Here is a 13,970-nt window from a genome sequence, read left to right as displayed (position 1 = left end):
CTTTTTTTTTTTTTTTTTTTTTTTTTGCAATTGTAAGGTAACAGAAAAAGTGACTGAGGTTAATTGAGGTTATTTGATGCTTTGAAGAATGATGTGTAATCATTTTTTATTGTACAAGCAGTGCACTTTGACTGAAGTATTCTCATATTTTGCATTGAAAGCTGTCGAATATAAGTTGGATGCAAAGAGTTTGACTCTGTCTTTTCCCACCCAGGCTGCTCAGTTCACATGGGACCCCGAGACAGTAGGGATGATACATGGCTCATTCTTCTGGGGTTACATCGTCACGCAAATCCCCGGGGGATTCATATGTCAAAAGTTTGCAGCTAACAGGTAATGTGATCAGCTAATTGATGTTTCTCTCAAGTGTTCTTTTCCTCAAGAGTTTTATAAATGAAAATTTGTTATTAAGTGGGAGGAGTCCGATTGAGTCAAACTTCCAGTTATGCAAATTCGTGTTGTCTTTTGCACTGGCTGTTGTTGCATTGTGGCAACTCACCCCATATATAATTACAACCCCAATTCCAGAAAAGTTGGAACGTTTTGTAAAATGCAATAAAATCTTTAACTTTCATGTAATTGACACAAGTACAAAGAAAATATTTCCAAAGTTTTCACTGACCAACTTAACTGTATTTTCTAAATATAAACAAATTTAGATTTTGATGGCTGCAACACACTCCAAGAAAGTTGGGACAAAGGCAAAAAATAAAAGTGAAAAGATTATAGAATATCAAAATTCAACTGTTTTGAAACTGTTCACAGTAAGCAGGTGAATTGGTAATTGGTGAGGGTGTCTTGTTTGGGTATAAAAGGAGCATCTTAGTCTTTGCAAGCAAAGCTGGATTATGGCTCATTACTTTGTGTCAAATTTCATGAGTGAAGTGTCAAGCAAATCAAAAATCACATTTCTCAATGCAAAATTGCAAAGAGTTTAGGTCTTTCACCAACTACTATACATAATATTGTGAAAAGATTCAGGGAATCCAGAGAACTCTCAGTCTGTGTAGGGCAAGGCAAGAAACCTCAGTTGAATGTGCATGACCTTTGAGCCCTCAGATGGCATTGCATAAGAAACAAACATGCTGTGGTATTAAATATAGCCACATGGGCTCAGGAGTACTTCGCAAAACCGCTGTCACTTAACACTGTCTGCCGCTGCATCAATAAATGCAACTTGAATCTCTGTTACTCTAGGAGAAAGTTATATATTGCAAACATCTGTCATGGTATGGGGGTGCAGCAGAGCAAACGGCATGGGTGACTAGAATATGTGCGAAGGTACCATTGACATGGAGGCATATATTGGGTTTGTACAGAGACATATGCTGCCATCAAGATGGGGTCTTTCATGGGAAGACCATGGTTATTAGATCAATACAATGATCTGTCTCCTATTGAAAATCGCAGACTGCTGAGCATCTGAAGTCTTGAATCAAGCGAGATTGGACAAAAATTTTGCTTGCCAAACTTTAACAATTAGTATACTAATGTGACAGTGTTAAACATGCCTCTGTCCCAACTTTTTTGGAGTGTGTTGCAGCCATCAAAATTTATATTTACAAAATAAAATTAAGTTGGCCAGTGAAAACATTGGAATTTTTTCTTTGTACTTTAGTCAATTAAATAAAGTTTAAAGAGAATTAACAAATAACATATTCTTTATTTTTATGGCATTTCACAAAATGTCCAAACTTTTCTGGAATTGGGGTTGTAAAAAATTATATGATTATATATAATAAAATTATATAATGACAGTGTGTGTTCAGCAAAAGCCAAAAATGCTAAATTTTTTGAACCTGGTGGACTTTAATGTTTGCTAAAATACAGCAACCAGCACGGATCAGCTCCAGGCATGACGAAGCAGATATCGTCCTCTTTTGGAAGGCCAAACAAACCAATCAAAAATCACATTTCTCAATGCAAAATTGCAAAGAGTTTAGGTCTTTCACCAACTACTATACATAATATTGTGAAAAGATTCAGGGAATCCAGAGAACTCTCAGTCTGTGTAGGGCAAGGCAAGAAACCTCAGTTGAATGTGCATGACCTTTGAGCCCTCAGATGGCATTGCATAAGAAACAAACATGCTGTGGTATTAAATATAGCCACATGGGCTCAGGAGTACTTCGCAAAACCGCTGTCACTTAACACTGTCTGCCGCTGCATCAATAAATGCAACTTGAATCTCTGTTACTCTAGGAGAAAGTTATATATTGCAAACATCTGTCATGGTATGGGGGTGCAGCAGAGCAAACGGCATGGGTGACTAGAATATGTGCGAAGGTACCATTGACATGGAGGCATATATTGGGTTTGTACAGAGACATATGCTGCCATCAGGATGGGGTCTTTCATGGGAAGACCATGGTTATTAGATCAATACAATGATCTGTCTCCTATTGAAAATCGCAGACTGCTGAGCATCTGAAGTCTTGAATCAAGCGAGATTGGACAAAAATTTTGCTTGCCAAACTTTAACAATTAGTATACTAATGTGACAGTGTTAAACATGCCTCTGTCCCAACTTTTTTGGAGTGTGTTGCAGCCATCAAAATTTATATTTACAAAATAAAATTAAGTTGGCCAGTGAAAACATTGGAATTTTTTCTTTGTACTTTAGTCAATTAAATAAAGTTTAAAGAGAATTAACAAATAACATATTCTTTATTTTTATGGCATTTCACAAAATGTCCAAACTTTTCTGGAATTGGGGTTGTAAAAAATTATATGATTATATATAATAAAATTATATAATGACAGTGTGTGTTCAGCAAAAGCCAAAAATGCTAAATTTTTTGAACCTGGTGGACTTTAATGTTTGCTAAAATACAGAGATTGACTTTCAACAATAAAAACCCACCCTGATAAATATTCAATGAACTGAAAAAGATGTGATGAGATATTAGCATGGTATTTCATTGAGATTTGGCCTCAGTTGACTGTACTGCATGTGTGTTTGCTCTCAGGGTGTTTGGCTTTGCCATTGTGGCAACGTCAATGCTGAATATGCTGATCCCAGCAGCAGCAAGAGTTCACTATGGGTGTGTTATCATGGTCAGGGTTTGCCAGGGGCTTGTGGAGGTATGCCATCTGTGTGCATGCGTGGATTTGTGTGGATCTGAAGTAGTCTGAAATATTAATGTTTTATTCATTCAAATGCATAGCATCCCGATAAGGAATCTTTTGTTACCATCATGGTTGCATACACATTAAATCAGTTTATTTCTCTACTGGAAGGGCGTGTCATATCCTGCATGTCATGGCATCTGGGCCAAATGGGCTCCGCCCCTTGAAAGAAGTCGATTGGCAACAACAGCATTCTGTGGTAAGATGTGTCAATCATTTGAATCTATAAATTATACAAACCTGCTGATATAATCAATATAATTGAGTTTTTGTCATTCTTTTTTGAACCTTGAATCAAGTTTTGATTTAGTAAAAAGCTGAAATTGATGATAATGTTAGTGAATAGTACTAATAAGAGGAAGCATACTAAGAAACTGTATGTTATAGGTTCATATGCCGGAGCTGTTGTTGCAATGCCTTTGGCTGGAGTCTTAGTCCAGTGCACCGGATGGTCCTCAGTGTTTTATGTGTATGGTAAGTGGCATATACAGTGTGTTATTTTATTTATATACAGTACGATCTAATATCAAACTTTTGTTTATTTAATAAACCAAGTAAAACCAAACACTTTAATACATAATATATAATATGCACTTTCACTCAAAAGTTGAGGGTCAGTAAGATTTTTATTTATTTTTCTAATATTTTTATTCAGAAAGGATGCATTAAATTGGTCAAATATGACAGTAAAGACATTTATAATGATAGAAAACATTTATTTTCAAATAAATGCTGTTCTTTTGTACTGTACTTTACTGGACTGGAGGGCTGGAGGAATGAGGCTGAAAATTCAGCTTTGCCATTCAGCTTTGAATAAATTACATTTTAAAATATATATTGAAAAAGAAAACTGATATTTTAATTTGTAATAATATTTCACAATATTACTGATTTTACTGTTTTTGATCAAATAAATGCAGCCTTGGTGAGCATAAGAAACATCTTTCAAAAACATTTAAAAAATCCAACGACCCCAAAAACTGACGCCAAACTTATACTTTAGTGTATATATAATACATAATTTTCATTATACATAATAATTCTTATCATCCTTTTCTCTTTTCACAGGGACTGTTGGGATATTCTGGTATCTCTTCTGGATTTTAGTTTCCTATGAGAGTCCAGCTGTACATCCAACCATCTCACCAGAGGAGAGGAAGTATATTGAGGATGCCATCGGGGAAACCACTGGCCTGGTCAACCCTCTGCAGGTACAGGCATTATTTTTCTCTTTTAATCACTTTTCCACACATTTCCCCTCCCTCTGTCACACACACACACACACACACACACACACACACACACAAAACTCTGTATAGCTGTCTTTGTGAGGACATACATTGACACAATGCAATGCAAATGCAATGCAAACCTACCCATCAGAACTAAGTGCCTTACCCAAACCCATACCCTAAACCTACCCTTTACCCAATTATAACCTGACCCCTAAAACCAAGTCTTGACCCTCAAACAGGCCTTTAAAGGGGTCTCAGAAAGTGAGGACCGGCCAAAATGTCCTCACTTTACAACACGTGCCAAACTCAACGCGAGAGCATATGATTGTCTTAAAATAAAAATCTATGCAGCTTTATATCGTAAATTATGAAATTGCGTAACACAAGTTTCTGTTTTTATTTGGCGTTCTATTTATATGCAGAAATTGACTTTGGTGTGCATGATACGCAATGGTAAGGATTAGGGGTGTGGGGTTTTTCCGTTGATGATGACTGCGTGGAAGGCTCAAAGGATTTAACGAATTAAAAAAAAAGCAACCAGCACGGATCAGCTCCAGGCATGACGAAGCAGATATCGTCCTCTTTTGGAAGGCCAAACAAACCAATCAAAAATCACATTTCTCAATGCAAAATTGCAAAGAGTTTAGGTCTTTCACCAACTACTATACATAATATTGTGAAAAGATTCAGGGAATCCAGAGAACTCTCAGTCTGTGTAGGGCAAGGCAAGAAACCTCAGTTGAATGTGCATGACCTTTGAGCCCTCAGATGGCATTGCATAAGAAACAAACATGCTGTGGTATTAAATATAGCCACATGGGCTCAGGAGTACTTCGCAAAACCGCTGTCACTTAACACTGTCTGCCGCTGCATCAATAAATGCAACTTGAATCTCTGTTACTCTAGGAGAAAGTTATATATTGCAAACATCTGTCATGGTATGGGGGTGCAGCAGAGCAAACGGCATGGGTGACTAGAATATGTGCGAAGGTACCATTGACATGGAGGCATATATTGGGTTTGTACAGAGACATATGCTGCCATCAGGATGGGGTCTTTCATGGGAAGACCATGGTTATTAGATCAATACAATGATCTGTCTCCTATTGAAAATCGCAGACTGCTGAGCATCTGAAGTCTTGAATCAAGCGAGATTGGACAAAAATTTTGCTTGCCAAACTTTAACAATTAGTATACTAATGTGACAGTGTTAAACATGCCTCTGTCCCAACTTTTTTGGAGTGTGTTGCAGCCATCAAAATTTATATTTACAAAATAAAATTAAGTTGGCCAGTGAAAACATTGGAATTTTTTCTTTGTACTTTAGTCAATTAAATAAAGTTTAAAGAGAATTAACAAATAACATATTCTTTATTTTTATGGCATTTCACAAAATGTCCAAACTTTTCTGGAATTGGGGTTGTAAAAAATTATATGATTATATATAATAAAATTATATAATGACAGTGTGTGTTCAGCAAAAGCCAAAAATGCTAAATTTTTTGAACCTGGTGGACTTTAATGTTTGCTAAAATACAGAGATTGACTTTCAACAATAAAAACCCACCCTGATAAATATTCAATGAACTGAAAAAGATGTGATGAGATATTAGCATGGTATTTCATTGAGATTTGGCCTCAGTTGACTGTACTGCATGTGTGTTTGCTCTCAGGGTGTTTGGCTTTGCCATTGTGGCAACGTCAATGCTGAATATGCTGATCCCAGCAGCAGCAAGAGTTCACTATGGGTGTGTTATCATGGTCAGGATTTGCCAGGGGCTTGTGGAGGTATGCCATCTGTGTGCATGCGTGGATTTGTGTGGATCTGAAGTAGTCTGAAATATTAATGTTTTATTCATTCAAATGCATAGCATCCCGATAAGGAATCTTTTGTTACCATCATGGTTGCATACACATTAAATCAGTTTATTTCTCTACTGGAAGGGCGTGTCATATCCTGCATGTCATGGCATCTGGGCCAAATGGGCTCCGCCCCTTGAAAGAAGTCGATTGGCAACAACAGCATTCTGTGGTAAGATGTGTCAATCATTTGAATCTATAAATTATACAAACCTGCTGATATAATCAATATAATTGAGTTTTTGTCATTCTTTTTTGAACCTTGAATCAAGTTTTGATTTAGTAAAAAGCTGAAATTGATGATAATGTTAGTGAATAGTACTAATAAGAGGAAGCATACTAAGAAACTGTATGTTATAGGTTCATATGCCGGAGCTGTTGTTGCAATGCCTTTGGCTGGAGTCTTAGTCCAGTGCACCGGATGGTCCTCAGTGTTTTATGTGTATGGTAAGTGGCATATACAGTGTGTTATTTTATTTATATACAGTACGATCTAATATCAAACTTTTGTTTATTTAATAAACCAAGTAAAACCAAACACTTTAATACATAATATATAATATGCACTTTCACTCAAAAGTTGAGGGTCAGTAAGATTTTTATTTATTTTTCTAATATTTTTATTCAGAAAGGATGCATTAAATTGGTCAAATATGACAGTAAAGACATTTATAATGATAGAAAACATTTATTTTCAAATAAATGCTGTTCTTTTGTACTGTACTTTACTGGACTGGAGGGCTGGAGGAATGAGGCTGAAAATTCAGCTTTGCCATTCAGCTTTGAATAAATTACATTTTAAAATGTATATTGAAAAAGAAAACTGATATTTTAATTTGTAATAATATTTCACAATATTACTGATTTTACTGTTTTTGATCAAATAAATGCAGCCTTGGTGAGCATAAGAAACATCTTTCAAAAACATTTAAAAAATCCAACGACCCCAAAAACTGACGCCAAACTTATACTTTAGTGTATATATAATACATAATTTTCATTATACATAATAATTCTTATCATCCTTTTCTCTTTTCACAGGGACTGTTGGGATATTCTGGTATCTCTTCTGGATTTTAGTTTCCTATGAGAGTCCAGCAACCATCTCAACCATCTCACCAGAGGAGAGGAAGTATATTGAGGATGCCATCGGGGAAACCACTGGCCTTCTGCAGGTAGATAGATGATAGATAGATAGATAGATAGATAGATAGATAGATAGCTTCCTCTCCTGGAGATAAAATATAATTTAGTTCCTGTATTGATTCAGTAAGACTGTCCTAAGAAATCTGCAGAGAAATCTGATGAATTGCTCAGCTCTTAGACACTAGATTTCTATGGAAATGAAAAAGGCTCCCTGACAAACCTGTTTATCAAAGCTTATGTCTGGAGGCCAATCTTCTATTCCCCCCCACCCCAGTTATGCTATTATTGCACATGTGTCAAACTCAAGGCCCGTGGGCGAGAGCATATGATTGTCTTAAAATAAAGCAGCTTTCAGCTTTATATCGTAAATTATGAAATTGCGTAACACAAGTTTCTGTTTTTATTTGGCGTTTATGCAGAAAGCAGAAATTGACTTTGGTGTGCATGATACGCAATGGTAAGGATTAGGGGTGTGGGGTTTTTCCGTTGATGATGACTGCGTGGAAGGCTCAAAGGATTTAACGAATTAAAAAAAAAAATCGATTGCAGCTTTCAGACACGACTTTCTTCTCGTTTTAATAGGCCTAGTTCATTTGAGACGGTTTCTATGGAATTATTTTAATGACAAATGTCCAGAGCGCATATTGCGTATGCGAGAGCGCAAATCTCTCTGCTCGCAGGTGGATACCATTCATTCACAATCACAGAAAACGGACGCGCTCTCTTTAATAAACGCAACCTGGTGTGTGGGAATCCACCGGCACAAAATTGGCGCATATATACCAACGAATGTATATCAGTAGCCTATTTAAATAGCATAACAACAGTAATAAATGTATCTGTTTCGCACATGTCCCGCATTGTCCCGTAAAATCACATCTACTGTCCTGCAATAGCCAGGTGGTCACCCTAGCGTAGAATAATAAAATAACAATTACTAATTTAAATCAGTAAATTTGAATGAAAACAATACATTATAAAAATGAAAAGAAGCAGGGTTTTTTGCGATCAGATCAACCGGTAAAGTCCTGGAAAGTCTAAGAATCCAGTAAGCGAATGCATTCAAACAGTAAGTTCAAAACGGCGCTAATGCAGAGAAAACACGGCCGATTTCATCAGAGATGGCGGAGATGTCAGTAAAAAAAAAAAATCAGCAAGCTATTTAGCTTAAAAGCACAAGTGTTTTATACTGGATGCTGGCTGAAGGTGTTTTAGTTTACGCAGTAGTGGTTTAGTAAATCTGGATCAGTCAGGTCAAGGTAGCTCGTTTAATGGTCTTTTGGCATCCCCCGTGTTCCTGTTTGGTATCGCAGATTGACTTGTGCAATGCTGTAAACTACTAAATGTAATGTAGAAATGTTAATTTTCTGTGAAGCTGCTTCGCAATAGTGCATCATGAAAACAAAGTGCTATACAAATAAACGTGAATTGAATTGCAAACAATTATTAATGAATTTATTTATTTATTGTGGCACTATATACATTCATTGCGAATTATGAAAATTAAAAAGTACTTTTTCAGTACTTTAGTTTGTATTTATTTATTCTTGGGTGGGGGAGTGGGGTTGAGTACCACCACTTCTTCTTTTTTCTACTACAAGCATTGATTGCGTATCATATGCACACCAAACACGTGCGTATCATATGCACGCCAAAGTAAATTTCTGCATATAAATCGCATGCCAAATAGAAACAGAAAATCGTGCTATTGATACGCATTTTCATGAGACCGGACTCGTGCCATATCTGTCACACGTTCTTAGCAGCTCACAATTATTTGTTGTGCCATAAATGTAACAAAAAAAGTTTTTAACAAAGTTAATGTAATGACTTGTGTTTGATGATGCTTGTCTTTATTATTTACTTTGATTTATAGAGTAATTTGGATTTCTTAACCTGATAAATTAAAAGGATTTATGTTAAAATAACAGAGAAATTACATATATTACATCTATGCAAATGCATGCAATATTTGTAACTTAAATAAGTAATAATAAAATAAAGAGACAGTTATTTAACAATATGTTAGTAACATTTGTACAGTCTTACAGTTACAACCGGCCCTTTGATGGCAGCCATAATGTTGAAGTGGCCCTCAGTTAAAATGAGTTTGACACCCCTGCTTTACAAGATTGTCCTCACTCCGATGGTCTAAAACTCAAACTGGCCCTCACAAAGATAGCTGTACAAGTGCACACACACACACACACACACACACACACAATCTTCTCTCATTTCTCAATTGCTACATGCTGCAATGTTCTGGATATGTTCGACCTCTGGTTTTTCGCTGCCCTGCAGAAATTTAACACTCCCTGGCGGCACTTCTTTACCTCCATGCCGGTGTATGCCATCATCGTGGCCAACTTTTGCAGAAGCTGGACATTCTACCTACTCCTCATCAGCCAGCCCGCTTACTTCGAGGAGGTGTTTGGCTTTGAAATCAGCAAGGTGAAACACACACTTAAATTAGCGAAGTGTTCATGATGCTCTGCAACGGTCCTTCTCAACTGGCAGGTCACAACCCAAACATAAATCACAGGTCTGTTATGACAGGTTGCAGACAGCAGGAAAAAGCAATGCTAAATGTAAACAATAAAATGCAACTGCATATATAATAAAACAACCTAGACTACATTAAATACCAGTTGAAATCAGAATAAACATGGTTTTTGTGTTTTGTGCTGTGAATTACTGGCTGCCAAGAATATAAAACATTCAGAAACTAAAACTGTTGAATGGCTGCTGTGTCATGCTAATAATAATTTAGCATACTGTTGGACCTATGCAGGTAATATTAACAGATTTTAATGTTTGATTTTAAGAAAATGGAATTTAACTTTGATAGACAATGAAGTGTTTATAAGTAAAATTTATCCTAAAACCAAACCAGTTGAGAAAGACAGTATGCACACATATAATGGAGTATTGTGCAGTTGGATGAAGATATTTTTTGTTCAATAACTACTCTTTTTGTTCCTTCTGTCGCTCAGGTGGGGCTGGTGTCTGCACTTCCTCATTTAGTGATGACCATCATTGTGCCAATTGGAGGACAACTTGCCGACTACCTGAGAACACATAATTTAATGACCACAACGAATGTCCGAAAACTCATGAACTGTGGAGGTAAGTTTTTACCCCAAAATCAAACAAATCTGTCATTATTTACTCACCCTTAAGGTTTTATTATTTTTATTTTTTTTTACTTTTAGCACTAATATAGGACCAACAGAATGATATGAGCCTGAATAAATACCCATAATATGACATAATTATTATTTTTTTGGTAAACTTCCCGTTTAATAAAGGTGATAAATGTAAAATCCAGTGCACAAAGTGTTTTAATTAACAGAGGGTGTGCAGAGTCAGAAACTGCATATGTGTGTGAGATGCGAGTCAAATTACAGTATCTGCCTATTTTTGCGCTGTCTGCTCCTGCAATGGCAGCTGGGGCATTAACCACTGATGCATCAATGCATGACACACTCACTCTCTCACAATCATCTGCACACACAACATACAAACACACACAACACAGAGACAGATGCATCAGAGCATGCAGGAAATGGGTGGCATTGGTATAATCAGACACAGGTACACCATGACCCACAGTAAACCTTGTATGTTTTATCCAAGAGACTGTACTGTTGTGTGTGTCTGTGTGTGTTTTAGGGTTTGGAATGGAAGCCACTCTACTCTTGGTTGTTGGTTTCTCACATACCAAAGGAATAGCCATTTCTTTCCTTGTACTGGCTGTTGGCTTCAGTGGATTTGCAATTTCAGGTTAGTAAAAGAAAAGAATAAAGACAAAACACACTAAAGAAATCATTTAGCATTTGTGTACACTACCATTCAAAAGTTTGGGGTCAGTAGGATTTTTTCATGTTTTTAGTGTCTTATGCTCTCCAAGGCTGCATTTATGTGATCAAAAATTTCATGAAATATTATTACAATTTAAAATACTGTTTTCAAGTGAATTTTCAGCATCATTACTCCAGTCTTCGGTGTCACATGATCCTTCAGAAATCATTCTAATATACTGATTTGCTGCTCAAGAAACATTTCTTCTTATTATCAATGTTGAAAACAGTTGTGCTGCTTAATATTTTTGTGGAAGCCGTAATACTTTTTTTCCAGCATTCTTTGATGAATAGAAAGTTCAAAAGAACAGCATTTATTTTAAACAGAAATCTTTTGTAACATTATAATTGCCTTTACTGTCATTCTTGATCAATTTAATGCGTCCTTGCAAAAGAAAAGTATTAATTTCTTAAAAAAAAAAAAAAAATCTTAATGACCCCAAACTTTTCAACAGTACTGTTTATCACTCTGCTGCATCCATTGAGGACAAGTATTATCCGTAGTTACTCAGATACTATATATTCTATGGAAACCTATTTATGCCTTTTTATTAAAAAAGATAAATGTAGGATAATGATTATAATCAAATATAAAAGTGACATTGTGAGATATGAAGTAACATTGTTAGACATAAAGTCACAAATACAAAATTTAAAGTTACTTTAAAAGAAATAAAATCTCATCGTGAGATATAAGTTCGCAATTATGAGAAATAAAGTTGCAATTGTAAGATGTAAATTTGCAGTTTTAGATACTTGTTAAGATGCATGTATTGTAAATACATTCCTCTTACATTCTTTCCCTTTCAGGGTTTAATGTGAATCATCTTGACATTGCTCCACGTTATGCCAGTATCCTGATGGGAATCTCCAATGGAGTGGGAACTTTGTCAGGAATGGTGTGTCCTCTCATAGTTGGAGCCATGACCAAACATAAGGTACATACTAATATCACACAAACTTCACATGTCAAATAATTGATTTCTGTTGTTTATTGTTGTTGTTAATTGGTGTTATTTATTTATTTATTTATTTGTGACTGTAGACACGTGAAGAGTGGCAATATGTCTTCCTCATTGCAGCACTGGTGCATTATGGGGGTGTGATCTTTTATGGTATGTTGTGTTCAGACAGCTAGTCATAATTTCAACATGCAAACACGTTGAAATCTCTTTTTATTTCACAAATAATGAATATTCTAAATTATTTTTGTAATTTCTCTCCTGAAATGCTGGATTTGAATATGTTCTCAGGGATCTTTGCATCAGGTGAGAAGCAGCCATGGGCGGATGCTGAGAATACCAGTGAGGAGAAGTGTGGCATTCTGGGAGAGGACGAACTAGCCAATGAAACGGAAGAGCTGTACAGGACTGGTGGACAGTATGGAGCTATAAATAATCCCCTTTCTGGTGGTCCGAATGGAGGAGGTTCTGGGGCAGGATGGGTATCAGATTGGGATAAAACAGAAGAACATGTTCAACCAGTCGGGACAAATAGTTATTTATATAGCGGAGAGGGAGAGAGAGAGCTCACATAGTGGGAAGAAACAGAGTCGATATTTAAGAGTTATAAAGAGGAATAAAGATCAATACAGAGTAAATAAATAGACACAGTGAGTGAGTGAGTGAATGTGTGAGTGTGTGAATAAGCAAATGAGTTTCCAAACTGATGATCAGATTATGTGATGATTGTTCTATAAACATACACACTGAAGTGTGTGTGTAGATGTGAGTCATTTGTGTCAGATTGTGAATACAGTGGTGCTCTGTGAATTATATGTTCAGTATTATAGACTTCCTGCCAAAATCACTGTAATGCACTTAAAATGACAGTGATGTTAGACATGTTTATGGTTGTGGTGTACGAGTATACAGTATATGAGCTTTTGTGTGTGTGCTCATGGTGAGTGTGTGTGTAAGTTTCCGTACTGTGCTCAGTTCCTTTTGTTTTATCCAGTGCTTTAAATGGTTTAAAAGGGTTCAAGCAAATCTGTGTATGTGTAGACATTTATTTGATCATAAGTTTGTGCACTTATATCCATATCCAATATCCTTAAAGGGACAGTCACTGAAAAAGAAAATTCTGTCATTATTTACTCTTTATGTGGTTTATAAGTTTGTTTATATGTGTGTGTGTGTGTTAAATATTTTACATATATTTTAGAAATGAGGTTTAATTCATTTTGGGCTAAACTAGTCCTTTCAACATGACTGAATGTGTGTGCGAGTTTAAACAACTCAGATCTTCATCATTGGGTGAGTGCACAAGTGTGTTTTCATCCTTTGATGTACTATATTACTCACATATACAAATTTTCACAAGCTTACACACAGTACATGCACACATATTCAATAAATCTGTGGATGAATCTGTTTTATGCACATTAAAGGTTTACTGATATTACTGCCAGGCAAATTTATAGTCATTTAACGAGTTCGTTGGAAGAGAAAACAGAACATGTTACAGTTGATGGTGTGACTCGCTATGCTACCCCACAACTGCAAAAGCAAGATGCAGCTAAACTCAAGCCACCATCAAACACTGTTATGGCTCTTTTAACCCTTGTGTGGTATTCACATTTTTGTTACTCAGCCAGTGTTCGTGGGTCTGGTGGACCCGCTGAATTTTTGGGTTTTTAATTCAACACAATTAACGAGTTTGTTTGCCCATATAATCTTAAGGAAATTGTGTGTAAACTTATTTGGCTTGCTGTCCACTGATGAGGGGCTCGATGAAGCAG

The 13,970-nt window shown here is 36.1% G+C and overlaps 1 protein-coding gene across 1 annotated transcript in view; it reads left to right on the top strand.

The window, feature by feature from the left end:
• The window catches only part of slc17a7a (solute carrier family 17 member 7a), a 24,464-nt gene extending 11,131 nt beyond the window's left edge, over positions 1–13,333 (top strand). The window contains exons 3-13 of the mRNA XM_016440142.1: positions 215–333; positions 2,970–3,084; positions 3,241–3,328; positions 3,517–3,603; positions 4,198–4,340; positions 9,672–9,821; positions 10,364–10,496; positions 11,043–11,153; positions 12,041–12,168; positions 12,276–12,345; positions 12,484–13,333. Coding sequence (XP_016295628.1) covers positions 215–333; positions 2,970–3,084; positions 3,241–3,328; positions 3,517–3,603; positions 4,198–4,340; positions 9,672–9,821; positions 10,364–10,496; positions 11,043–11,153; positions 12,041–12,168; positions 12,276–12,345; positions 12,484–12,767 — 1,428 coding nt within the window. The 3' untranslated portion in view covers positions 12,768–13,333. The remainder of the gene's footprint in view (positions 1–214; positions 334–2,969; positions 3,085–3,240; positions 3,329–3,516; positions 3,604–4,197; positions 4,341–9,671; positions 9,822–10,363; positions 10,497–11,042; positions 11,154–12,040; positions 12,169–12,275; positions 12,346–12,483) is intronic.
• Positions 13,334–13,970: the final 637 nt, after the last annotated feature.

The sequence above is a fragment of the Sinocyclocheilus anshuiensis genome, unplaced genomic scaffold, assembly GCF_001515605.1.
Source record: "Sinocyclocheilus anshuiensis isolate Anshui unplaced genomic scaffold, SAMN03320099.WGS_v1.1 scaffold2013, whole genome shotgun sequence".
In the NCBI taxonomy this organism is placed as follows: Eukaryota; Metazoa; Chordata; class Actinopteri; order Cypriniformes; family Cyprinidae; genus Sinocyclocheilus; species Sinocyclocheilus anshuiensis.
Note: the sequence above shows the minus strand (reverse complement) of the source record. Positions and strands in the feature narration are given on the sequence as shown.